Raw genomic sequence first — 27,635 nt, forward strand, 5'->3', positions numbered from 1 at the left:
ACTTGGAAGAAGCACTGAGGGTGTCAGTAGTGCAAAATGTACTGTAGGTGGGGATTTCAGTGTCCATCACCAAGAGTGTCTTGGCAGTAACATATTGATCAATCTGGTGGCTGTATGAATACACCCGTCCTGAGCAGATTACCCTGAAGAACCCTGTGTGTCAAACAGCAGAAGCAGGAAGTGATGGACAGAGCTAAGCAATCTCACAAACAACAGATCACATCTAAGCAGTCTTGCCACATCCTGTTGTGAATGGTGGTGACTGATTAAACAACTCTGTAGGGGAGGAGATCCACCAAATATCCCCATCCTCAATATTGGAAGAGCACAGCATGTCAGTGCAAAAGACAAAGCTGAAACATTTACAACCATATTCAGCCAGAAGTACTGAGTAGGTGATCCATCTTGGCCTGCTCCAGTATTCTCCACATAACCAATGCCAGTCTTTAGTCAGTTCAATTTCGCTACATGCGATATCAAAAAACAGTTGTGGTTTTAGATACTGCAAAAAGCTATGGGCCCTGACCACATTCAGGCAATAGTACTGAAGACTTGTGATCCAGAACCTGTCGCTATCCTAGTCAAGGTGTTCCAGTACATTTACAACACTGGCATCTACCCGACAATATGGAAAATTGCCCAGATATGTCCTGTACACAAAAAGCAGGACAAATCCAACCCATCTAATTGGTGCTGTCAAGCAGCACCTGCTTAACAACAACTTACTTACTGATGTCTGTATTGGGTTCTGCCAGGGCTACTCAACTTCTGAGCTCATTACAGCCTTGGTTCAAAGATGGATAAAAGAGCTGAATTCCAGAGGTGAGGTGAGAGTGGCAGTCCTTGACGTTAAGGTCACATTTGACTGAGTGTGGCATCGAGGAGCCTGAGCAAAACTGGAATCAATGGAAACTGGGGGCAAACTCTCTGCTGGTTGGAGTCATACCTGACACAGGATAATATTTGTGGTTATTGGAGGTCAGTCATCTGATGTCAGGACATCTTTGCAGGAGTTTGTCAGGGTAGTGACCTAGGCCCAACCACATTCAGTAGCTTCATCAATCACCTTCTGTCCATCATAAGGTCAGATGTAATAATCGTTGATGAGTGCACAATATTCAGCATCATTTGCAACTCCTCTGCTAATGAAGCAGTCCATGTTCAAATGCAACAAGACCTGGGATGGGGGAGTTTAAAACCAACAGGCATAGGTTTAACGTGAGAGGGGAAACAGTTAAAAAGCACTCTCAGGTAACTTTTTTCACGCAGAGGGTGGTGCATGTATGGAACAAGCTGCCAGAGGAAGTGGTGCAGGTGGGCACAGTTATAACATTTAAAAGGCATCTGGATGGGTATATGAATAGGAAGAGTTTAGAGGGATATGGGCCAAATGCTGACAAATGGGACTAGGTCAGATTGGATGTCTGGTCGGCAGGGATGAGTTGGACTGAAGGGACTGTTTCCGTGCTGTGTGACTCTGACTTTATGACCTGGACAATATCCAGCTTGTACAGACAAATTGTAATTAACATTCATGCCACAGAATGCTAGGCAATGACCATCTTGAAGAAGAGACAATCTAACCACTGACCCTTGACATTCAATGGTGTTACCGTCACTGAATCTCCCACTATTGATACCCTAGGGTTACCATTAACCAGAAACTCACCTGGACCCTCCATATACATACAGCGGTTACCAGAGCAGGTCAGATGCTAGGAATACTGCAGTGAGTAACTCACCACCTCCTGACACCCCAGAAACTGTCTACCATCTACAAGGCTGAAGTCAGGAGTGTGATGGAATAATTCCCACTGGCCTGGATGAGTGAAGTTCCAACAACACTCCTGAAGCTTGACACCATCCAGGACAAAACAGGCTGCTTGATTGGCACCATTCACAAACATCCACTCCCTCCACCACTGATGCTCGATACCAGCAGTGTTATACATCCACAAGATTCTCTGCAGGAAGTCACCAAAGATCCTTTGACAGGATCTTCCAAACCCACGATGACTTTCATCTAGAAAGACATGGGCAGCAGATACATTGAAAAACCACCACCTGAAAGTTTCCCTCCAACCCCACTGACCATTCTTACTTGGAAACGCATTGCCATTCCTTCACTTGTTGGGTCAAAATCCTGGAATTTCCTCTCTAATGGAATTGTGGGACTACCTACAACGTATGGACTTGCAGCTTCTCGAGTGCGGCTAGAAATAGGCGATAAATGCTGGCCAGCCAGTGATGCTGAGGTCCCAATGAGTGAATCAAAAAAGGAAGTTATGTTTAATTTATTGGAGTTCTTTGTAGAAGTAACTTGTGCTGTGAATAAAGGACAACCAGTGAATACGTTGTACTTAGATTCCAGAAGGCATTTGACAAGGTGCCACATCAAAGATCATTGCAGAAGATAAAAGCTCGTAGTATTGAATGTGACATACTGGCATGGATAAAAGGTTGGCTGATTGGCTAATAGAAAGCAGAGAGTAGGGATAAATAGGTCTTTTCCATGCTGGCAGAATGTCACAAGTTGTGTGCCACAGGGTTTGAAACCTCGATGCTTTGCACTTTTTATATAAATGATTTGGATGAAGGGACCAAACATCCTTATGCTACATTTGCTGATGACACAAAGATAGGTAGGAAAGCGAGTTTACGAAAAGAACATAAGGAGCCTACAAAGGGATATAGATACGTTAGCTGAGTAAACCAAGACCTGGCAAATGGAGTATAATTTGGACAAGTGTAAAATTGTCAATTTTGGCAGAAAGAATAAAAAGCAAGCATATTTTCTAGATGGTGAGAGGTTGTACAGTTCTCTGATAGAAAGAGATCTTAGTGTCCTCGTGCATGAATCACAAGGTTAATATTCAGGTACAGCAATTAGTCAGGAAAGCTAATAGAATGTTATGTTTTATTGCAAGGGGAATTGAAAGAGAAGGACGGTTATGCATCGGTTTTAGAAGGCATTGGTGAGACCACATCTGGAGTACTGTGTACAGCACTGGTCACTGTACTTAACAGTAGAATGTCAATGTGTTGGAAGCAGTTCAGAGATGGTTTATTAATGGTTTACTAATAATTGGGATCAGCGGATTGCCTTGTGAGGAAAGGCTGTGCCTGTATCCTGTAGAGTTTAGAAGAGCCAGAAGCGACTTAATTGAAACACTGAACATCCTGAGGGTACTTGACCACGTGGATATGAAAAGGATGTTTCCTGTTGTGAGAGAATGTAGAACTAGCGGTCATAGTTTAAAAATAAGGGATTGCCCATTTTAAGACAAATAAAGAGAAAAGATTCTCTCAGACAGTAACTCTTTGGAATTCCCTTCCTCAAAAGGCAGTGGATGCAGAAACTTTAAATATTTTTAAAGCGGCATACGTAGATTTTTGATTATCAAGTCGATGAAGGGTAATTGGTGGTATGCAAGAACGTAGAATTCAGGTTAAAATTGGATCAACCATGATCTTGTTTAATGGTGGAGCATACTCAAAGGCTGAGTGGTCTCCTATCATTCCTTGTTTACATGAGATTTGCACCTAAAACTCTGGCTGTGTTTCATGTTGTTGACATCATTTGCTTAAGATTTTTGAAAAATTGCTGTACGTAAAAGGGACTGAAAGAACACCAGAAGCAAAATGTTACAGAGATAATCGGCCTTTGCAGGTAACATACATTCTACAAAAAGTGTAACTGAGAAAAATAGACAGAACCAATTTAAAGCAAATGCTGGAGAGGAAACAAATTTTTAAGCTTAGGTGAGTAGATACTAATTTCTTTTCCAATTAAGAGGTATGCTTCAATGGAAGAATGGTTGAAGGTTCTACAAGAAGGATGTGTAGTTATGAAACAGTGGGAAATCTGAAATTATGTTTTCTAGTTTATATTTTAAAGGAAAGGGTATCTGTCAGACAGAAATGCAAGTCCCCTTTTAAAGATCAGGATATTTTCGAATTGCCTGTTCACAGATGCCATGACACATCTCTGGAGCAGGTGGGACTTGAACTGAGGCCTCCAGACTTGGGGACATTACCAAAGCTCCTTTTCAGGGTCAATGTTTTTAATTTACATATTATGACATGTTGTTGCACATAGCTGAAGCAGGTGGGACTCGAACCCTAGCCTCCTGGTTCAGAGATAGAAACACTACCACTGTGTCACAAGAGTGTCAACTTTTAATTTAAATCTGCAGCTCATGAAATATAGGTACTTCGTAATCAATCTGCTAAATGCTATTATGCACCTCTGGAGCAGGTGGGACTTGAACCTGGGCTTCCTGACTTCTAAGGGTCAATTTTTTGTTTGTTTTAATATCCAGAAGTGCTGTTATGTAAAATTGTATCACCAGAACACCCATGGCATTTTTATCTATCTGTTAACCACTGCCAGTTAATCACCTGTGTTTTCCAATTGACTAATTTATGTTCCTAGCCTGTTAAGGGCAATGCAGACCTAAGGTGAGGTAGAGGATGGTGGGACGGAGCTTTTTTAAGAGTCAAGCATATTGTATGCAAGTTGAACAACTAACTCCTATTTTATTGTTTAATTGTCATTGTAAATGAACACAACAAACTGGGCCAAAACAGCACCTATAAGGGACTTGAAAACTGGATCCTCAGAAAACAGAGCAGTGTACCACAGTAACAGGGAGAAAATGATCATGGTACGTGATTTTGATAAGCATGAGTGGAAAATGTTGCCCAGCTGCAGTTTTATCTCAGTTGTGTGGAGATGGGGAAAGACTTGAAGCTTCATTGAAGTAACTGAGAAGAATTACGCTTTGGGGTAGAAGCTTGCAACAGTGGCCGGAATGTGGATGGAATCCATGACCTTAGAAGTCTCATCTTAGTTAACTAGCCACCACCCTTTTTAAGGGTCAGGATATTTAATTAACCTGCTCAGACACATTATATGTTTGGGACAGGTGGGACTTAAACCTAGGCCGTCTAGCCCAAGAGTAGGGATTGCAACACGAGGGGTCCTTTTAATGGTCAAGATATTTTATAATCAACCTGTTCAGAGATGTTATTGCACACCTCTAGAGCAGGTGAGACTTGAACCCGGGATCCTAGGTCAGAGGTAGAAACACTATCACTGCACCACAATGGCCTCTGTCTTTAAGGGTTAATTTTTTTAATTTTTTCAAATCAACCTGTTCAAAGATGTAATACACACCTCTGAACCTGGGTCACTGCACGACAAGGACCCCTCTCCTTTTAAGGGTTTTTTTTAAAATAAAACTTCAACCTATTTTTCTTAATCAACCTATTCAGAGATGTTATTACACACCACTGCAGCAGGTGGGACTTGAACCTGGCCTCCCAATTGAGGGTTATGGACATTACTACTGTGTCACAAGAGCTTGCTTCTTTTTAAGGGTCAAAATCTCCAGAGTTGATAGAGAGCAGTTGATGCTCATTGGACTTTAATTGAGACCTGGTTTCAAGGGCTCTTGTCTCCCCTTATCCCCTCTTCCCAACTCCATTTTGATTTAGCTCCTACCTCTCTCACTTATGGTGTTATTGCATTGCTCTTCATGATCTCTGCACACAAAGTGAACAATTGGAAACACAGGTGATGTTAATGTTGGTTAATATGTGAAATTTGACACAGGTGATCTGGTGATGGACATAGCTATTCAGTTATGAGTGACAGCATTGCATATAATTTTATTAATTGGAAAACTCAGATGATTTAGTGGTGGAGGATAATAAGTGAAAAGTACTGAAATAACTCCACAGAGGCCAGTATCCCATCAACCAAGTCACCCTTTATTTACGCATGCATGGTACTTGACGCCAGTCCAGATTCCTCAGAGCCAGCTCTGAATGAGCCGAACTGCTGATACTTCTGTTTATATCTGTCAACCAGAGCTCCCTGATTGAGGCTGTTAATCTGGTCCAATCAGGAAGCTCATTCTATGAGATCCACCTGGCTGACATTGTTACAAACACAACAAATACCATGATCTGATATTGTGGGACAAAAGCCTTTAGTTGTATGTGTTAATGCTTCCAGATTTTAACAGAATGAAAAAGGAAACAAAGGCCTGTGTTCAGTGATAGTGTCTCTAATAAAAATAGAATTTGCTGTGAAACTTAGCAGGTCTGGCAACATCTGTAGGGGGAAATTAAAGTTAACGTTTCAAGTCTGGTGACTCATCATCTGAACTGATACTTAGGAAAATGTGGTATTTATGCTGAAGATAAGGGCAAACAAGAGGATTGTTGATAGTAGCCCAAGACAGAAGACCAGCTGAATAAGTGATCATAAGAGCTGAGAATACGACAGAATGGGTAGCGTGCTGAAAGCAACCATGTAACATGATAATAAGCCTGAGAGTGGGTAAGAATAGAATTAGAATTAGGTTTTATTGTCACGTGTACTCAAATACAAAAGTACGGGAGCACAGTGAAAAATGTACAAAGTGGCCACACATGGCTCCATCTTAGGTAAAAAGTACCTAGTTACAAATCTTAGATACTAAAATAGATTAGGTATAAAATTAGAGAAATAAAGAAAGAAAAGCTGAAAGCTCTACATTACAGTACTTTATTGTTTAAAGTGAGGAAAATAAAGGAATAAAATTAAAAGATAAACATTACTGTCTTTCTATAGCCTGCATTCGCTCCACGCTGGCAGTTTTCCATCACGCTAGGCCAACCCAACCAGACTCCTAAGCTGCTGACCACCATTGGCCTCACTGGGCCTCAATCCGCGCACTGCTGACCACTCCACTCTGGACCCCAGCCCGCTGGCTGTCCTGCTCCACTCCAGGCCCATCGATGGCTGGCCATCCCACTCCGCTTTGGCCTGCTGACTGCTGGCCATCTCGCTCTGCTCGAACCCACTGATCACTAGATGTCAGAACTGTTCCAGGCCCACTGAGTGTCCTGCTCCAGGCCCTCACCTGCTACAATAGCTTGGCTGTGCTAAAAGCAACCCATGTAATAACAGGACTGGGTGTGGAGGGTTGAGTTTAAAAAAAAATAGAAGGACTGAATCAGGCTGTAAAGTTATTGAACTCTGATGTTGAGTCCTAGAGGCTGCAGGGTCCCCAAGCTGAAAATGAAGTGCTGTTCTTTGAGCTTGTGCTGAGGCTCGCTGGACCATTGCAGCAGGCGTGTGACAGAAATGTTAGGAATGCAAGAGTGGACCTGGGAGTTGCAGAGGAAATGGTTCATTTGGATTGCTGACAACATAGGCCTGGGAAATGTATGTCTGGTCATAGCATCCAGTTGGAAGGTGACAAATGGCAGCTTATGATCCTTTGAATGTTAAGGCTGCTGGAACGGTAAGTGAGGGCTAGGAGAAACTTCTTGTTATGGGAGGGCAGATGAGGGATGACGTTAAAAGTGCAGGAGATGGTTTGGACACAGCCAAGGGTCCTATCAATCATATGGTAGTGTCTCTACCTCTGGGCCAGAAGATCTGGAATCAAGTTCTACCTACTCCATACATTTGTCATGATGTGTTTGAACGGGTTGAAAACAAATGTAAGCTTGTTCTCAGAACTCTTGTGGCACAGTGATAATATTCCAACATTGAGCCAGAATTTTAGATTCAAGTACCACCTGCCTTAGGTATGTGTAAAATTGCCTGAACAGTTTTCCATTTTGTGTATTAAAAAAAACTAGGTTCTTCCCCAGTGTGAGGTTGGGGATTTACAATAAAGTCCTTGTAAATCTTTCAAAAATCTTTCAAAATCTTTTGCTGCTGAATTCAAGATGTGGATATTAGTCTGTTAAACAACCTTCCTTCTCTTGTATTCTACACCCCTATTATTGAAGCATTGACTACTGTATGCTTTATTAACAGTTCTCTCTACCTATCCTGCAATCTTTTAATAATTAATAGCTATTATACTGTTCCTCCATGTTCTTTGTACCAAATTGCATCACCTGACAACTTGCTTGATTAGGGAATAAATAAAGCTGGGCATCATGAAGAAAAGCAGGCTGTTGCATAGAAATACTATGGTATTTTTTTATGTCCACTTCAGAGGATAAGCAGGAAGGCAATTTAACAACTCAGCTGGTACAGAAGTGTCAGCATAGATTGAATCTTCAACCTGCTGAAGTGGACATTGAATCCATGACCTTCTTCTCCTTCTCCATCCAAAGATGAACTTCGACCACTCATTGTGGTTGTTCTCTCAAAATGAGGTATATCTGCTTGACTTTATGACTTAGGTGACTCAGCAGTACAGTCCTGGATCCACCGGTCATTTGGCACAAAGGACAAGAGTTACCTGATGAAGGAATTTTTGAATGTTCCCATCAAGCCATTGTTTTTACTGTGGTCATTCACAGTTTCAGATACAGTTATTTCATTGAGTTACATTATAACAGCCAAGTTATGTACCTTATGTTAATCATCAGGTTTTTTTAATTGATCCAGATTTTGAGCTAAATAGCATATACTGTGTAGTTATGCTTGGATAATTATTTATTTGATGTATTGAAAACATCCTACCTATGTTTCTGTAATACAGGCAGAGGCAACCAATGAAAGGAGAACTTCCTCGTCCTATGTCGGGAAGCTGTGCAGCTTGCCTGAATGGTGTCATGTACATTTTCGGAGGTTATGATGACCTAGGATATAGTAACGAAGTATGTTGTGTATTTCAAATGTTTTTATTATTCAGTTTATCATGTTTCACGCTGTAACTTTGCCAAATGTGTTCTTTCTTACCTTTAGTCAACAGCACAGTACCCATACAAAATATCAAGGAATAATGAAAATCAGTTTTAATATTTCATTTCTTTGTTACTTTTAGATTTGAAGACAATGTTGTAACCCCTATATTTATTTAATTTGAGCTGTATTGTAGATGTAGATTCTAAAAATGATATTTACAAAGACTTTTCTTTCTTGCCTTTGACTCAATTGGTTGTCCATTCCTCCTCCTTCAAAATGTGTTGAACCATGCTGAGATACTTTAACCAAACCTTGGCAGAAGTGTAGTACTTCTCCAAACGTTTTCAGCTGTGTATCTGTTGGGCTTCCTAACTATGATCTAGATGTCCATATATAAGTATTTTTCATCACTGACCCCCAGGATACTGTTCAGCAGTAGGACCTGTTGTGAATTAATTTTCTCTCCCTAACCAACATTTCTGATATCAGTTTTAGTGATAATGCTATACTTTTTACTGAAAATTGATTAACTTTGTTGTAAACCAGGGATCAAGCCTCCACTGATTCCGGTCTGTATTTGTCAGAACTGTATCAGGTTGTTTATTTTGCAGAAAAATGTTTAAAAGAATTTGTGCTGCAAAAATGTTTACTGAGAATTTAGTAAAGTGTAATATGGAGTTGTGAACTGATTTCTGTAATTTTTGACAATTATTAGAGAAACTGTCTTTTAACTTTGTTATTCCTTTTATTGATTTTTGTCCCATATTTCACCCATAAATGTTTCAGACAGGAAGGTTTAAGCCTGCAGCTGAGTAACTCATGATCTGATTTGCTCTCTCCACCTATTGAAACAGGCTTAGCCCATAATTCCCATTGTATGCAGCTAAAATAGGAATTTAATTAAGTTGGATTAAATGCATGACCAAAAGCAACCTTTTAATTTAAAAAAAATGCTCTTGCTTATGATTGAGTTAAATGAGCTATGTAAGTGGGAGTCCAGAACTGGGGGGGCGTTGGGGGTGGTCACTATCTAAGGATATAGGATAAGTCATTTAGGACTGATGAGGAGAGATTTATTCACCCACACAGTGATGAGCATGTAGAATTTGCTACCGCAGGAAGCAGTCCAGACCTAAACATTGTGTGATTTCAAGAAGGAATTGGATATAACACAGGGGCTAAGGGGATTGAAGAATATAGGACAAAAGTGGGAACAGGTTATTGAGATAACAAGGTGTAGAGCTGAATGAATACAGCAGGCCAAGCAGTGTCAGAGGAGCAGGAAAGCTGACGTTTCTGAAGAAGGGTCCAGACCCGAAACGTCAGCTTTTCTGCTCCTCTGACGCTGCTTGGCCTGCTGTGTTCATCCAGCTCTACACCTTGTTATCTCAGATTCTCCAGCATCGGCAGTTCCTACTATCTCTGAAACAAGTTATTGAGTTCAGGCTTGTTCATAATGAATGGCAGAACAGGCTTGAAGGACCAAATGGTTTACTCCTGCTATTTTCTATGCTTCTATTTGAAAAGACCATCAATGTGTACACCATAGAAAACATCTGTTGTATTTCTAAAGGTTAGGAGAGTTGTATACAACTTCTTTAGATTACAAAACTGTTTTCAGTAATCTGAGATCATTTTTTCAATCTTTTCATGTCCAGCATTTCTCACCAACCAGCTAGGCAGTTGGTCTATTCAGAGTTTTCTACCTGTATTCTGAATATCCCACAATTAATCAGCTTGCCCAACTTGGAATTACATTGAAGTGGTTCCATGTTCTGACACAAGAAAGAAAATAACAGTTTTAATGAATGATTGTCCTTTTGTTCCAGAATATGGAAGTTAAATTATTCCTCCTTTCTTACTATATGGAATAATGTCTATTACTACAATTATAAGATCACTAATTTTTTAAATATTTGAAACAGCTGTATTGTGTTAACTTACAAGTGAAGGATGACATATTTACTTGGAAGAAACTCAATAATTACCAAGGGAATCCTCCTACTCCAAGAGACAAACTTTCATGCTGGGTATATAAAGACAAGTGAGTTACTAAACTTTGTATTGCATAATGATGTTCTAATCTTTCTGATTAAAGTTACCTTTTTGAAATCACAATATGGAATTTTAAAGTCCTAAATATCTCAAATTTTTTATGAATAAATGTTTAAGAAATAAGTATTGGTCAGAGCATTGAGAATACCTCTGCACCTCTTTTATTAGTGCCACATTATTTTGTACAGAGAGGATACAGATGGACCCTCGGTTTAATGTCGCAACAAAAAGATACCATCTCCTACTATGCGGTATTTCCTCAGTACTGCAGTAAAAGGGTAGTCAAGATTATGTTAATTTATGTCTCTGGAGTGAGACTTGAACTCACAGCCGACTTATTTGGGCAAAGGTGCTACAGAACTACAGGTGACAGGGCAAAGGACAGTTAATTTTGTATCAGAATTTTACCTGCTGAACACTTGTTGTATCTTTTGTTCTTAGAGCTACCAAAGTTATAATGGACAATACGTTTGCTGAACTAATTTTAATAATGTTTGCATTAAATGTTTCACTAATGAAATGAAATTCTTAATCGCCTTCAGAAACTTTAAGTTATTTGTAGCTTTAATGGAATTTCATGATATGTAATAATGAGCTACTATGATAAATTAGAATTAGTAATTGTTCTTGCATTTCAAAAAAAACTAATTTCTGACAGGTTGATTTTCTTTGGCGGCTATGGATGCAAGAAAATCAGCGAATTAAACGATTCATTTGACGTGAATGAAGCATCTTGGGTAAGGTGCAGTCCTTTTTAATTACAACTTCATATATCTGGTATTTCACTTCTATTTCTGGACCATTTGTTACCCATTAGAAATTCTGTGACTGTGGTGATACTCTTTTAGTCACATTTAGCAGAAAATGTCTTGCACATAATACAGGTAAATGTACTTAAGATCTACATTTTCTTAAACATCTATGATCATTTGATGCAAACCCTTCTCATCTTTTTACAAAAAGTTTGGATTTCTTCAATGTAGCGTATCTTTATGCAGGTTAATTGTCTCCAGGTTATTGCCCAGCAGTTGTAAGTGGTACTTTGACCTCTCCAGAGTGAAGGGGCAGCCTGTGCAAGCACTATCCAATTTCTCCTTGAAGCTACAGCCCAATCTAACTTGGACATGTATTGCCACTTATTTGTTGTCACTGTGTTTAAAAAACTTTAAACTCCCAGAGCGTTCAGCGTTCATTTACAGCATGGTGTGAGTGTCTTGAGGAGGGAAGCTAGAACTTGAGACACAGTTTAAAAATAATTGCTTCCCAGACTGAGATAAAGAAGATTGTTAAATAATATTGTTAATCATGGGAAGTTTTTTCCTTGGAGAGCTTTGGAGATTGGGGCATTGAGTATTCAAGGTGGAGTGAGACAGATTTTTGATCTACAAGCGAGTCCATAGAAGCCCAAACAAGTTGAGAACCATGGATAACCAGAGATATTCAGAAGATGATGAGAAGAATAAGGGAGGCTTTTAGCAGGTATAAGGGAACCTAATTGACGGAGGCATTAGTGGAGTACAGAAAGTGCTGAGTGGAGTTAAGAAAGCAACTAGGAAAGTAAAGAGCGGATATGAGAAAGCTCTAACTGGTAGAAGTAGGGAAAATCCCAAGATTTTATAAGTGTATTAATCGGAAGAGGATAACCAGGGAAAGGGTAGATCCCATTAGGGACCAAGGGAGCAACCTGTGGTGGAGCCAGAGGACATTGGTAGAGTCTTGAACCAGTATTTCATATCTATCTTCACCCAAGTGAATGAGGATGAAGGTATGGAACCTAGTGAGAAAGACTACGAGGTTCTTGAGCAAATTGACATAGGAAAGGACAAAGTATTGGAGGTGTTGGCATGCTTAAAAGTGGACAGATCTCTAGGTTTAGATTAATTGTGTGCTTCATTACTGTGGGAGGCAAGGGAGGAAATTACAGGGGCACAGACCCAAACTTTTAATTCTTCTCTGACCACAGGAGATGTGCCAGAGGACTGGTGAACAGCTAATGTGGTTCCGATATTTAAGAAGGGTTAGAACATAGAACATTACAGCGCAGTACAGGCCCTTCGGCCCTCGATGTTGCGCCGACCTGTGAAACCAATCTGAAGCCCATCTAACCTAAACTATTCCATTATCATCCATATGTTTATCCAATGACCATTTAAATGCCCTTAAAGTTGGCGAGTCTACTACATTTGCAGGCAGGGCATTCCACGCCCTTACTACTCTCTGAGTTGTAGAGATGAGCCAGAGAACTACAGAGCAAATGAGTCTCATCTAAGTGGTAGAGAAACTATTGGAGGAAATTCCGTAGGACAGCGTTGGTCTTCACTTGAAAAGGCAAGGCTTGATCAGGAAGAGCCAACATGGCTTTGTCAGAAGGAGTCATGCCTAACAAATTTGATTGAATTTTTTGAGGTGGTGACCAGGTCTGTAGAAGAGGATAGCACAGTTGGTGTAGTTTATTAAAGCCTTTCACAAGGTGTCACATAGGATGCTAATCAAGAAGGCAAATGTGCATGGGATAAAGGGTAATTTGATAGAATGAATTCAGAATTGACTCAGTTGTAGGAGACAGAGGGCGATGACAGAAGGCTGCTTTAGTGACTGGAAGCCAGTGGCATACCACAGGGTTCAGAGGTGGGACCCTACCATTCATCATTTTTATATAAATAACATTGTGTGTGGGGGGTGGTTGGGTATGTAAGTTTGTGGATGACGCAGATTAATTGGGTGGTTGCCAGTGAGGTTGTGTGTCTTGGGCTACAAGAAGGTATAACTGGCATGGTCAAATTGGTAGATCAGTGGCAGGTGGAATTGAACTCTGAAAAGTGTGAGGTGATTCACTTTGGAAGCAGTAATTTAATAAGGAAGTCTTCAGGAATGGCATGACACTAGTAAGTTTTGTGGAACAAACGTACCTTGGGGCTTTGTCCGTAGATCTTTGAAGGTAGAAGGGTATGTTAGTAGGGTGGTGAAAAAGGCACATGGGACATTTGTCTTTATCAATCAAGGCATAGATTACAAAGGCAGGGAAGTCATGTTGGAGTTATATAGAACTTTGCTGAGACCACAGCTGGGAGTACCGTGTGCATTTCTGGTCACCACTTTACAGGAAGGGGCTGCAGAGGAGATTCACCAGGATGCTGCCTGGGATGGAACAGTTAAGTTACAAGGAAATGTTGGATGGGCTTGGGAAGTTTTTGTTGGAGCAGAGAAGACTGATGGGGCGATCTGTTTGATGTGAAGATCATGAAGAGGCATAGACTGAGTGGATAAGCTGCAGCTGTTCCCCTTAATTGAAGGGTCAGTCATGAGGGGACACAGGTTCAAGGTGAGGGGCAGGAGATTTAGGGGGGATGTGAGGAAAATCTTTTTTACCCAGAGTGGTGATGATCTGGAATGCACTGCCTGGGAGAGTGGTAGAGTTAAATTGCCTCATCCTTTAAAAAGTACCTGGATGAGCACTTAGCACATCATAACATTCAAGGTAGTAAGAACTGCCGATACTGGAGTCAGAGATAACACAGTGTGGAGCTGGAGGAGCACACCTGAAACGTCAACTTTCCTGCTCCTCTGATGATGCCTGGCCGGCTCCTGCAGCTCCACACTGTGTTATCACATCCAAGGCTACACCAACATGCTGATAAATGGGATAAGGTTGAAGGTGAGGTGCTTCTCGTGTCAGTGCAGACTCGACGGGCAGAAGAACCTCTTCTGCACCGTATGATTCTGAGTCTAAGGTTATGAGGGCAGCAAGGAAAGTGGAGTTAATGCCACAATCAATTTAGCCATAATCTTGAATGGTGGAGGAGTTGAATGCCCCACTCTTAATGATCTAATGAGTGTTCAGATTTTGCAAACTGCTGATGTTATTTTAAAAAGCTTTTCATTGCTATTGGCCATTGTTGCTCAATGCATAACATATTGTGGCTAAAACATTTTTACCATAGCCATACCTGTGGCTAGTTAGTGTTTCTACTGGACAGTATTGCTATAAATATGTGGAAAATGCCTGAATCAGAACCAGGAGTGTCTTAAACTTCACAACTTGTGCTTCACTTCCACTGAACATTGTTTGACAGAATAATTTGCTGGTTGTTTGTAATCTGAATAGGTTCTACAATGTATATGAAAGATAATAAAAGAACTGGTTATCATTGATGACTTAAACCTTCCAGCCTTTTTGAATTTTTTGTTTATAGATTGGATTGTATTGTAGATCATTGGTCCTTGCTGCCTTTCTGCCCAGCCTATTTTATATGCTGTATGCAGCAAAGTTTTTCATTAGCGCAACATTCACTTCTACTATCCAAAACTTGCTATCAGTGTTAGATGTTTCCACAGGAGTTTTATTTCTTGTATCATTTCAATGCTGATGGTTGTTAGTATAATTGAGTGAGTATTGCCCTTTTAGTATTAGGCTGGTTTCGCTTGTGTTTCCATCTAAATTGGTCATTTTGATTCACTTGGGCAGCATACAGCGGCGAGAGCCCTCTACTGCACCTGAAAAGGAAGAAATTTGCTTCCTACTTAACTTCAATCAGCATGGGATAAAACCTGTGGAGCTAGTTCCTGTTAATTGCAGTCTGTGAAGCAAATTTGCGTGTTCATGGGTTAGTAGGGCATATTTTGCCACAGGGTACAAAGAATTCTGTTTAGTGTAGGTACAACCCATTTCTACGATTTGCAGAAATCCTGGACTTCTCCCTAACTGCATTATGGGGGTATCTATACCAAATAGACTGCTGCAAGTTCAAGGCAACTCACCACCATCCTCCGAAGGGTGAATACTGATGGTAAATAAATGCTGTCAAGCTAGCAAAACCCACAAGCCGTGATTGATTCAGTTAAAAGAATAAGTGCTTTATAAACCGCACATGAGTGTGCGCGGGAACTGCATCTTTATAAACAGTGTGAGAGAGGGGGTGGACTGGAGTTAAACAGCAGCTTCATAAACAGCATGAGAGTGAGCAGGTACAGCAACTTCAGAAACACTGTAAGGGACAGTACTTCCTGAAGCAGTGCAAGTGCGGCAGTAGAGAGCTCACAAATAGCTAGCTGAGCCTAGAGTTTTGTCCATCTATCAGTTTGAAATCATAAAACAAAACTGATGTCACAAGGAAACAGATAAGTGATTAGTGTATGAGTATTTTGTTTACTTGTCTTTTGAAACAATAATTTATTTGTAATTATAAGATTTTATTAAGTATTGGTAATGTTTCTACCTGTAATAAAACTTATTGACTGTGTAAGGGTTATCCTGTTTAAGTTAACACCAAATGAAGATGACAGGACAGGTGAAATACTGCAGCAGCAGGATGTGGAAGTTTCTGAATGCTGGTGTGATCCAGGATAAACATCTGTCGTAAGTGTCTGGCTGCAGCAACTTTGGCTTAGAGGTTATGAGCTGGAGGCTGAGCTACAGACACTGAAAGGTCATGGAGAGAGAAAATTAGCAGGACATTTTATTCCAGTAGGGAGTCACAGCCCTTAGTCTTTGATTTGGTCAGTGGTCAGGAACAGGAAGGTATGACTTCAAATGGGGCAAATTAGAGGAGTGAGATAGTGGGAGTACAGGAGCCTCAACCTTTGCAATTGCCCAACAGGGTTAAGGTTGTTGCATTCTGAACGGATGAAAGCAGGGGTGGCAATCCATGGCACCATGGTACAGGAAGTCACTCAAATTGGGGCAATGATTAGGAGCATTAATGGTAGTATGGTGCTATATATTCAAGGAATACATGTTATACACTAGAATATAAATGTTTCTGAACAGGGTCCGAATCCTCTGTTTTTAGTGGGAGCTTTATTTCATTTAACCACATTCTTAAAACTGTCAGCATTAATTACTGGCTCCCTGTATTTGTACAATCAACTCGTCTAGTTAGCCCTGAATTAATATATCCATCATGTTACCTCATTCTTTTAGGTTTCAGGCATCCCTTTGGTCCTTATTAGATTATAACAGTAGACATAGGTTTCTACAGTTGGGTGTCAATGTCCAGGTGGGTGTGCTGCCTGCCCGAAGCCAGGATTTGGGGTGTCAGTTCAGGCTAGAGAGGAACTTGTACTGGAAGGGAGAGGAACCGGTGTCGGTAATGTGTATAGAGATCAAAGGACATGGGTAGAACTGGGAAAAAGGTTCTTCTAAGAGAGTGTGAGCAGTAATAATGACTTACACATAGAACATTGAATGGTTCATTTACGGACCTTTTTAAAATGCTAATCTCAAAATAATTTTGGATGAAGACCTGATATTTATAACAATGTTTGATATTGTTGTCATATTTGATTTAGAGTTCATTATTTATAAAGACAGTCTTTTTTTTCTTTCAGGAAGAAGAGATGTTCTGGGGATGGAATTATGACATCCATGTCTTTGACCCCAATCTGAACATCTGGTACCAGCCAGCAACTAGAGTAAGTTGAAATTTGTAGGATGACTACTTTGATATCCCAGATTTTATGTTGCGTGATTGATAAGTAAACTCAAATCTTAAAATGATTGAAAAAGCTGCGATTAAGTATGTATATACCTTGCTTTACAGTTGTAATATTGATTTCCTAAGTTATATAAACTTGTAAAAGTGTATGCATGAAGGGATCTTTTATATCCATGTTATCCAATCTTTTTGCATGACGGGCCAAATTTCAAGATTTTGTTCACTCATTCTTACTCATTCAAGGGAGCAATGAACAAAGTTCAGGAAAATGTGGTTTAGCACAACATTAAGCAAAATAAAAAGCAATGTCAGAGGAATAAATAGTTGATTTTGACAAAAGAAATTAATGAAGTTATAACTAATAAGAACCAAGCCACAGCACTACCGATAAAACTGTTTTAGTCTTTTTGCCTAAGAAGCAGAGCTAGGATGACAGACTAGGCCCTGCCCAAGTTTGTCAATTTTTATAACTGAGGAGTAATCAGGGAAGCTGTGAAGGCAGCAAAACAAGTTTTCTGATTCCACCCTGTTATAACTTCTAGCTTCCCCATTAGATGCTTGCTGTTATTATTCCACCTCTTCCATCTTGGCGACTGTCATTTAGGGGGCCAGTGCCTGTACAGGAAGGTGAGAGAGAGTGCAGCCAATGGTGAAGGAGAATGCATCCTGGTTGTGAAAACAAAGCAGGGACGTTCCCCTTTCACATGGCTCACTGCTGCTCCAGTCACATTCTGTTTCCCTTCTACATTTACTGCTGAAGAGCTCACTGGCAAGCCCATCAGCAGCAAGTGTGGGATGGTAATGGCATGTATATGGAGGAGCAGCTCTTTGCAGATCTGTCTCTTCCACTCACTGATATTTTGATCTGTGAGTCTGCAGGCCTCGGACGCCATAGCAGACCAGGTGCTAGCACAAGGACATTACGCTGGACAACTCACTTTAGGCAATAGTTATCAAAATTCTTTTGTTGAAGTGCCTTGCTTTTCAAATAGATAGTAATCATACAACCTCTCCATCTAAATTACAATATACATTTGTCCAGGTTCTGAGTATCATATTGTATCATGGCGCCCTTTTTGCTACTAAACCTCTTTAAAAGCCCCCTCTCTTGAACAAAGTGGAACTCATCTGGCATCTGTCGTCAGACTTGGTAACTGCCTGTTTACCAAATAATCTTCGTGTCACTCTCAGCGATTGTCCATGTGTGCTCCTCGATCTCAGGTGAGGCACATAGCCAGCACTGCCCATGTAAGTTACACGCTTTGCCCCTGCCTCCAGCTGTTACTCATTTGTGTGCCCCTTGACTATTTTTCAGACCCCTCCAAAGCATCTCTTTAAATAGATTGATATATGAAGTAGTGTTTCTCAATCACTTGCATGTGTTTGAAGTGTTTTTGTCCCAAAGCTGTTTCCTCAGATTAACCCGCATTCTAAAGATGAGTTTTGCTGCACAGATATGGCTACTCAAGTGTAGCCTCGTGCACTGATTTTAGTAAAATATGCTTTATTATTTAGCTTTTAAAAATATCTATAACTGTGATATACCTGAATATATAATGTTTTATAGGGAATGCCTCCTCGCCCTCGAGCAGCACATGCATGTGCCACACTGGGAAATAAAGGATTTTTATTTGGAGGAAGAATACTGGTGAGTTTCTTAATATACTTATAACTGAAAGACAATGTCATAACCATTGATGTCTTTATTAAGGAAAAATCACATTACACACTATACTGAAAGGTGATTTTATGAAACATAATTGTACAGGTATATGTTAAGCATAGTCAGAAACAGAAATTGTTGGAAAACGCCGAGCAAGTCTGGCAGCATCTGTGAAGAGAAATCAGAGTTAACATTTGGGTCTGGTGAGCGTTCCTCAGAACAGCTTGGAAACGAGTTTTAGCAAATACCTGGTCAAACACCAGGCGTGACAGTGAAATTAGTGACAGTAGACAAGAAAAAAAATTGGAACGGAAATCCTGTCAGAGAGCGGAGTAGAACTTCTTCAAGGTGGGCATGCCTAGAAGGGATATGGCAGAGAGTTAAATATTAAATAAAAGCTGAAAGAATTGCAGATGCTGTAAATCAGAAACAACAACAGAAGTTGCTGGAAAAGCTCAGCAGGACTGGCATAATCTGTGAAGAGAAATCAGTTAACGTTTTGTGTCCGGTGGCTCAAGCATTCTGAGGAAGGGTCAACGGACCGGAAACATTAACTCTGATTTCCCTTCGCAGGTGTTGCCAGATCTGCTGAGCTTTTCCAGCATTTTCTGTTTTTGTTTGTGATTTACAGCATCCTTAGTTCTTCTGGTTTTTATAAATAGTCAGCATTTGCTTTTGGTGATATTTAATATATGTGCATTTCAGAAGGTCTTTTGATAGATGGCAATGATCTTTTCTTTCTTGGCAGAATGGTACATGGAGGGTTTGTTTATTTTTCATGGGATGTGGGTGTCACTGACTAGGCCAGCATTTATTGCCCGTCCCTAATTTGGAGGGCAGTTAAGAATCAACCACATTGCTGTTGGTCTGGAGTGGCATGAAAAAGGTGAGGGTGACAGATTTTCTTTCCAAGCATTGTGTGCTTGAGCTTCACTGAGCTTCATTAAGTAATAGCAAAGCAAAATACGATCTATCAAGCCAGATTTCAGTCTAAGATCTGACTTGTCCAGTGTTATCAGCTGGAATCAACACTGAAAACTTCTTCCAATTCTACCAATGGCATGAAACCCCTTGTTGCTAACCTCAAAAATGCCTTCTACAAATTACGCAGTACCATTTGTCCCCATGTCTAACAGATACTGGAGATGAGATTTTTAACTCGTTCAAAATCCACCCAGTTGCCAACTGTTAAATTCTGGCCTTGGATATTCTCCCAAACTGTTTGAAACCCTGTATGGGAGTGATTGCAAACCTAACTTCTTCCCCCAGTATTCCTGGATTCCAGACCTCCCCCATTTCTCCAATGTCTCATCCAAAACTTCGTTATGCTGAAATTCAAATGCACAGAATATTTATCAATGCTACTCAACCGTTTTCAAGACAAGCCTAAAAGGCAAGGAAAATTTCAAGAAAGAATCCTATGTAATAACTCAAAGCAAAGAAATGCTCAATAAGTTTGTGCTCTTTGGAGGAAAAAGGGATAAAGAACAAAGAGAATTCTCTTAATTGATTACTTTTGCCACTGCTTACCTCACATGAGCATCCATCTAAATAACTTAATTCATTGCTAATAATCTACTTGTGGCTCTATTAAGTTCTTTGGTATGTTTTTTAGCCTATCATTTTTTAATTCATTATTGTACTTCATTTGATATGTTTGTGACTGCCTCTATGTAAATTTATTCACTGATGTTTGCTAGTCCGCTAACTTATTTGAATTTGCTTGGTGTAGCAGCTGCTGTCTTAAATCATTGCTACTGCAGATTCAATTTATGGTGTCCATTGTAGTTTACTAAGCCAATAGTTTCTAGTTAGCTACAATGTTAAAATTCACAAAATTATTTTGTCATCTGTGGGACCTGATGCATGTGGTCAGTGTTGATTTCTTTGGATTCAACTTCCCTGTTGTGCATCATCAAAAAACAGATTCTGTTTAATTTTGCCAATTTTTACCATTATTCTTTTAATCACTATTGCAGATAATTGGGTTGTATTTTTATTTTGTAGTCTATTTAAAAACACAAATGTGGGGCACCGAGTGTGTAACTTGACAGATGCTTGAGTAACAAAATTGAAAAATTATATATCAGCATGTGATTCTAGAGCAAGAATGTCAGCATTTCTTAATTGACTTCCCTTCATACAGATCCAAGATCTGTAACTTAATTGATTTAAATTTGACAAACAATTATATAGCCTTAACAGCAAACTAACTCCTTGTTTTATATTGCATAATGTTCCTTTCTGGTGAAACCTCTGACTTGTATTTAGTCCCACAGGATATTCATTGGTGTATCGTATATGAAAGCAAATTCATACTGTACTGTTGCCATTGGGCATTGTTTAGAGAATACGTTCTGTGTGGTAGTTTACATTTCTGATGTCTCTTCACAATATTCTAAAAGTCTTGGATTCAATCAATTTGAATTAAGCTTTTGTGGAGTGTAGGCTTTTCATTGTTTGCTTTCTTGTGCTCTGTCTTGTGGTAAACTTTATAGTTCTTGGGAGGAGGAGAAAATTCAATTTGAATTGTTAACTAATGGACATCTGAATGTTCTCAGTTATATAGTAAAGGAAACTCATGATTAAGAATTGAACTGCATCTATATTGTCTCATTTGTATGTTAGGTATTGCCATCGTAGATAGCTTGAGATTTCTTTAAAAGTTAGGGCAAACTACAAAATAGGTACTTCTGTTGAAATGTAAAATATACCACTGCTTGATTTCCAGGAAACAAGAATTAATGATTTGCACTGCTTGAACTTAGATACGTGGACTTGGTCAGGAGAGTAAGTAGTTTGGTTTTCTTTATAAATATGTAGATTATGTATAAGCAGTAGTCCACCTTTCCCCTTGATTAATGTTGTTTCCACTAGTGACTTCTTATTCTTAAAAATTGATTAACCTTTTAACCTTTTAATCTTTAACCCTCCCATTATTGGCAAACAGGGAACAACTATTAGTTTTTATATAGAACCCGTAGCATAATAAAACATCCCTAAGGCATGTCATTTGGGCATGATAAAGCAAAATTTGATGGCCAGCCATATAAGGCGATGCGAGGGTAAGTGGCCAATAATTGGTCAAAGAGGTGAGTAGTGTCTCTAGCAGGGTAAACTTGAAAAGGATGTTCCTGATAACCAGGGAGACCAGATACAGGGGTAACAGTCTAAGGATACAGGGTAGGCCATTTAGGACTGAAATGTGGGGATTGGGGAGTTTGTGGAATTCTAAGAAAGTGATTAAGGCCAAAACATTGAATGTTTTCAAGAAGGAGTTACATTGTAGTTCTTAGGCCTAGAGAGATCAAAGATAATGGGAGGAAGCGGGAAAAGGATACTGAGCTGGATGATCAGCCATGACCACATTGAATGGCAGAGTAGGCTTGAAGAGCCAAATGGCCTACATGTGCTCCTATTTCCTATGTCTTAAAGGAGGGAAGAGAGGTGAAGAGAAAATTCTATGGTTTAGGGTTTTGGCGGTTGCTAATAGTGGAGCAGCTGATGGATGTTGAAGTGAAACACAACTATCTTGAAAGGTTGTGGAGTTGGAGGAATTAGCAGACAGAGAGAGGGTGAGACAGTGGAAAAATGACAATTTCAAAATTGATGTATAGCTTAATTAGAAATTAATGCAAATCAATGAGCATAAGGTTAATTAGTGAACAGGACTTGTACAAGTTGGGACATAGGCAGTAGACTTTGGATGACCTCAGATTTATGGAGGTTACCAGTGGCAGACTGTTGAAGATTGTTTTGGGGAGTAAACTACTGCAGATGCTGGAATCTGTACTGAAAACAACCAATGCTGGAGATCACAGTAGGTCAGACAACATCTGTGGAGAGAGAGCAAGTTAATGTTTCAAGTCTCGACGACTGTTCATCAGTGGCTAAATCTACTTTCAACCCACTGAAATGAACTAGTTTTAGATCCAACAACTTTATCTTGGATTCTCTGAATTAGTCTCATTTCCAGCAGATAATCACCAGAGGAAAAATTTGACTGGTTGATAATTCAGGATGCAATCAGTAAATACATATGTGTAAACTAATGAATGATGGTCAGTTTAAAAGTCAAATTATGTTTGATTTAACTGAATTTGTATGACAGAGTATTTAGACAATATAGGCATATGTGCAGATTCTGAAAACATGTTTGAAAAGTTGCCATGAAAATCACAGGGCTTTGGTGTAAAATTGGGTTATATGGGCCTTTGAGCCTCTTCCACCATTCAATAATGCTAGCTGATCTGGCTCATGGAATTAAAGGAATGCTACTACGTAGGTTAAGAGATAACTGGAAGCAAAAAGCACGGAAGTATAGCTGTGTACTTTTCAGATTGGAGTGGTGAGATCCTCGTATCCCGTTTTTATAAATGTTTGGATTGAGACACAAGCAATCCAATTAGGGATCACGCCAAACAGGAAAATCAAATGAGAATTTTGATTGGTGGAGTAGGTACGTAGGTAGTTCAGTGCAGAAAAGCATGAATGATACATTTTGATTGAAAGGATAATTACGATGAATAAATAACTGTCAATTTCTAAAGCTTTTAACTGAACATTATTGACTGACTTCACGGAGATTATTTCTCATGAGAAAGCTTTTCATAAAGGTTACATGCTCCCAAGTACTGAGTTTCATTGGACAGTGAGTTCTTCAAAACCACAAAATCTTGCTAAGGACTGCTTGCTTTTATTTAATGAAGATACTTCAAAATGTCTAATTTTGTTCATCAGTTAGAGAACTGAAGTGTATATTGTTTCCTGTACTATTTCCAATACTGTACTTGAATGGATAAGTGTTAAGTGTTCACCATCTGGTCCACTGGCAAGAACCTTTGTGCATTAAATAATGCCTTAATTCAGAGGGAGTAATGACTTTGGAAGGAATCTTCTATCTTGGGCCTTAGGAAAAGTGTCTGGGATGAGCCCCAGTCAGTGATTGCTGTAGTGAGAAAACATTTGCAGTTGTTGGAACATAATCTATCTCCTTCTTAAAAAAGAAATTGAGATTCATAAATCATAGCAAATGTTACATCTTTCATAAAGGTGAATAAAAGTTCATTATTTGTACAAGGTAAATGCATATTTAATACTTTGGCGAAGTCACTTATTCGTGTGGTTTTGAATAGGGAGCAGATGGATATAAAATTACAATTTTCTCCTACCCTGTATTTTCTCTTAGAATTACCATTAAAGGCGTACGCCCACAGGGTCGTTCATGGCACACTCTGACTCCTGTGACAGATGATCAGCTTTTCCTTTTTGGAGGATTAAGTGCAGAAAGTCAACCTCTTAGTAAGTGTGCACATTTATTTACAGAAGTTGTGACTACAGCCATACCTTTTTTCTTGGAAAAGTGTTGTTAGGTACATTTTCTTCTCCTCCATTCTTTTTCTCTTTTAAGCGACAGTTTTATTGCAGTGACAGCCCAACCAAGCTCAAAATCCCCTTGAAGTCTTTTCCCTCTCCCTGCAATCCCTGACCACTTTCCCCAACCCCCATTCCCCCCTCTCCATGATCCTAATTTTCACTGTCCTGACAATTTCTCTTTCTCCTCCCTGTCGATTTCGTAATGTCTTTTCTCTTTACTCAGACCCTGTTCCATAGTTACTCTTGCTGTCCCAACTCTTAACTTTGGAGCTCACACCAATCTATTCCCAGTTGTTCCCAGCTGGTCTTGATTATTTTATGTGGTTGCATCATAAGTTGGGGAGGGTGACAGTGCTGCTGTGGAAGGTATATCGTACTGAAACGCTTTCAGCTATGCCATTCCTGGAGACCTCTGGGCAACCCTGTCAGTCTGTCATTTTGAAGTTTATGGCATTGAGATAGATTAGAGAGACTGCTGATGAGTTGCAATGAGAAATATAAGGAACTGTCTTAGCATGATTGGGCGGTGGCTCAGTGGTCGGCACTGCTGCCTTACAGTGCCAGAGACCCGGGTTCGACTTCACCCTCGGGCCACTGTCTGTGTGGAGTTTGCACATTCTCTCTGCTGCGTGGGTTTCTGCTGGGTGCTCCAGTTTCCTCCCAGAGTTCAAAGATGTGCAGGCTAGGTGAATTGACCATGATAAATTGCTCATAATGTCCAGGGATATGTAGCCTAGGTCGATAAGCCATGGGAAAAGGGTAGGGGGATGGGTCTGGGTGGGATGCACTCCGGAGGGTCGGTGTGGACTTGTTGGGCCAAGTGGCCTGTTTCCACATTGTAGGGATTCTATGGTTAAGTTTTAATATTGCATGTTAATTCAAGGGAGAAGTATCTGTTATTAATATTTCTGGATGCATAATAAAGCTTGTACTTAGATATACAGCATAGAAACAGGCATTTTGGCCCAACCATTTGATATACGCTTCATTCAAGTGCACTCCTTTCTTATTTAAATCTGTAGCCGTAACCATTTAGTCCTTTCGTTTTCATGCTTCCCTAGTATTCCCTTGAATGCGTCTGTACTATTCGCTTAAACCACCACCTGTTGTAGCGAGTTCCACATTCTTACCACTCGAGGTGAATTCCCTATTGGATTTCTTAATGATGATCTTGTATTGATTACCTCTAAATTTCATGCTGTTCACACAAGTGGAAACATTTTCTCTGTATCCACCCATCAAACCATTCATCATTTTTAAATACTTCAGTCTTTTTTCAGGAGAAGGGACAAGAGTAGGCCACTCAGCCCTTCAAGCCTGCTGTGCCATCTAGTATGATCAGGGCTGATCTAATCTTAACCTCAATTCTACATTTCTGCATGCTGTCAATAATCTTTCATTCCATTGGTAATTGAGAATCTATTTACCTCTCCTTTAAAAATTTTTAAAGATTTTGCATCCAGTGCCTCTTGAACATAGAGCAGTACAGCACAGTACAGGCCCTTCGGCCCACGATGTTGTGCCGAACTTTTACCCTAAACCTAAGGTCTATCTAATCTCCACCCCTGCCTTATACTATCATCCATATGCCTATCTAATAGCCGCTTAAATGCCCCTAATGAGGCCGACTCCCACTACCCTCTCTGGCAATGCATTCCACGCCCGTACCACTCTCTGAGTAAAGAACCTAGGAGGAAGAGAATTCTAAAGACCTGTTATCCTACTGAGAGAAAACAGAATCCTCATCTCTGTCTTAAATGGGTGACATCTTATTTTTAAACTGTGACCCCGTAGTTCTAGATTCTCCCACAAGAGTAGACATCCTTTCTGGTCAAATACCCTCAGGATGTTATATGTTTCAATTTAAGTCACCTCTGTTCTAAACTCCAAAGGATACAAGCATACATTGTCAAGCCTTTCTTCATAAGGCAGTCTGCTCATTCAGATATTAGTCAGGTAAACCTTCTCTGAACTGCTTCCAACAGATTAACATGCTTCCATAAGTACGTTGATCACTCCAGATGTGGTCTCACCAATGCCCTTTAAAATTGAAGTGTAACCTTTCTATTTCTGCATTCAATTTCTCTCATAATAAAGCTTAACATTCTGTTAGCTTCCCTGATTATTTGCTGTTCCTGCATGCTAACCTTCTGTGATTCATGCTTTAGGACACCCAGATTTCTCTGTATCTCAGATCTCTACAACCTGTCACCATATGGATAATCATTTTTTTAATCTTTGTTTTAGATGTCCAGTCTTTCATTCTTTTGAAGATACACATACCCATTCATTACAATTGTACCCGTTAAGCAGGAGCCCCTCTGCTCTAAGGAAAATGGCCCTAGTCTATCTAATCTCTCTGCATAGCTGAATCGCTCCAGTTCAGGTCACATCCTGGTGAATCCCCTCCACATCCTTTCTGGTGCAATCACATTCTTCCTGTAGTGTGGCAAACAGACCGGGCACGTAGTAATCTGGTTTGGTTTAACTCAAACAGCTCCATCATAACAAGTTTGCTCTTGTATTTAATGCCTTGACTAACAAAGGCAAGTATCCCAAATGCTTTTTTAACCTCCTTACCTACCCATCCAGCTGCATTCAGGGATCTGTGGACATGCACATCAGGGTTCCTCTGGTCCTTTCTACTTCCTGTGGTTTTGCTATTCATTGTATACTCCCTTGCCTTATTAGTCCTCCCAAGATGCATCACCTCATACTTGTCAGGATTGAATTCCATCTACCACTGATCAGCCTGTCTGACCATCCCATCTATACTGTCAATGCAATCTAAGGTCTTCCTCCTCCCAATTTTATTGAACCAGCAATCTTTGTTTCGTTGTGGACAGTATGGAGGGCTGTTCGAGGTTACAAAGGGACATTGATAGAATGCAGAGCTGGGCTGAGAAGTGGCGGATGGAGGTGATTCATTTTGGAAGGACAAACTTGAAAGCAGAATACAGGGTTAACGGAAAGATTCTTGGCAGTGTGGAGGAGCGGAGGGATCTTGGGGTTCATGTTCACAATTCCCTGAGAGCTGCCACCCAGGTGGATAGAGTTGTTGAGAAGGCGTATGGTGTGTTAGCTTTCATTAATAGAGGGATTGAGTTCAAGAGCCGTGAAGTTATGCTCCAGCTATACAAAAGCCTGGTTCGGCCACATCTGGAGTATTGTGTCCAGTTCTGGTCGCCTCATTACGGGAGGGATGTGGGACCATTGGAGGGGGTGCGGAGGGGATTTACCAGGATGTTGCCTGGAATGGAGGGAAGGTCTTACAATGAAAAGTTGAGAGAGCTAGGGCTTTTCTCTTTAGAACAATGAAGGATGAGAGGTGACTTGATAGAGGTGTACAAAATGATCAGAGGTATAGATAGAGTGGACAGCCAGAGACTCTTTCCTAGGGTGGAGGTAGCTTTTACGAGGGGACATAGTTTTAAAGTGAAAGGAGGTAGATATCGGGGAGACA

At 40.1% G+C, this 27,635-nt stretch overlaps 1 protein-coding gene across 3 annotated transcripts in view; it reads left to right on the top strand.

Annotated features, from left to right (window-relative positions):
* Positions 1–27,635, top strand: part of LOC109932649 (kelch domain-containing protein 1) — a 99,159-nt gene that overhangs the window by 40,933 nt on the left and 30,591 nt on the right. For all 3 annotated transcript variants that reach the window (XM_048600335.1, XM_048600338.1, XM_048600336.1), the window contains exons 3-9: positions 8,499–8,616; positions 10,570–10,688; positions 11,358–11,436; positions 17,027–17,110; positions 18,701–18,781; positions 21,528–21,586; positions 23,985–24,097. In XM_048600335.1, coding sequence (XP_048456292.1) covers positions 8,499–8,616; positions 10,570–10,688; positions 11,358–11,436; positions 17,027–17,110; positions 18,701–18,781; positions 21,528–21,586; positions 23,985–24,097 — 653 coding nt within the window. The remainder of the gene's footprint in view (positions 1–8,498; positions 8,617–10,569; positions 10,689–11,357; positions 11,437–17,026; positions 17,111–18,700; positions 18,782–21,527; positions 21,587–23,984; positions 24,098–27,635) is intronic.

This window comes from Rhincodon typus, chromosome 8, assembly GCF_021869965.1.
Source record: "Rhincodon typus isolate 14 chromosome 8, sRhiTyp1.1, whole genome shotgun sequence".
In the NCBI taxonomy this organism is placed as follows: Eukaryota; Metazoa; Chordata; class Chondrichthyes; order Orectolobiformes; family Rhincodontidae; genus Rhincodon; species Rhincodon typus.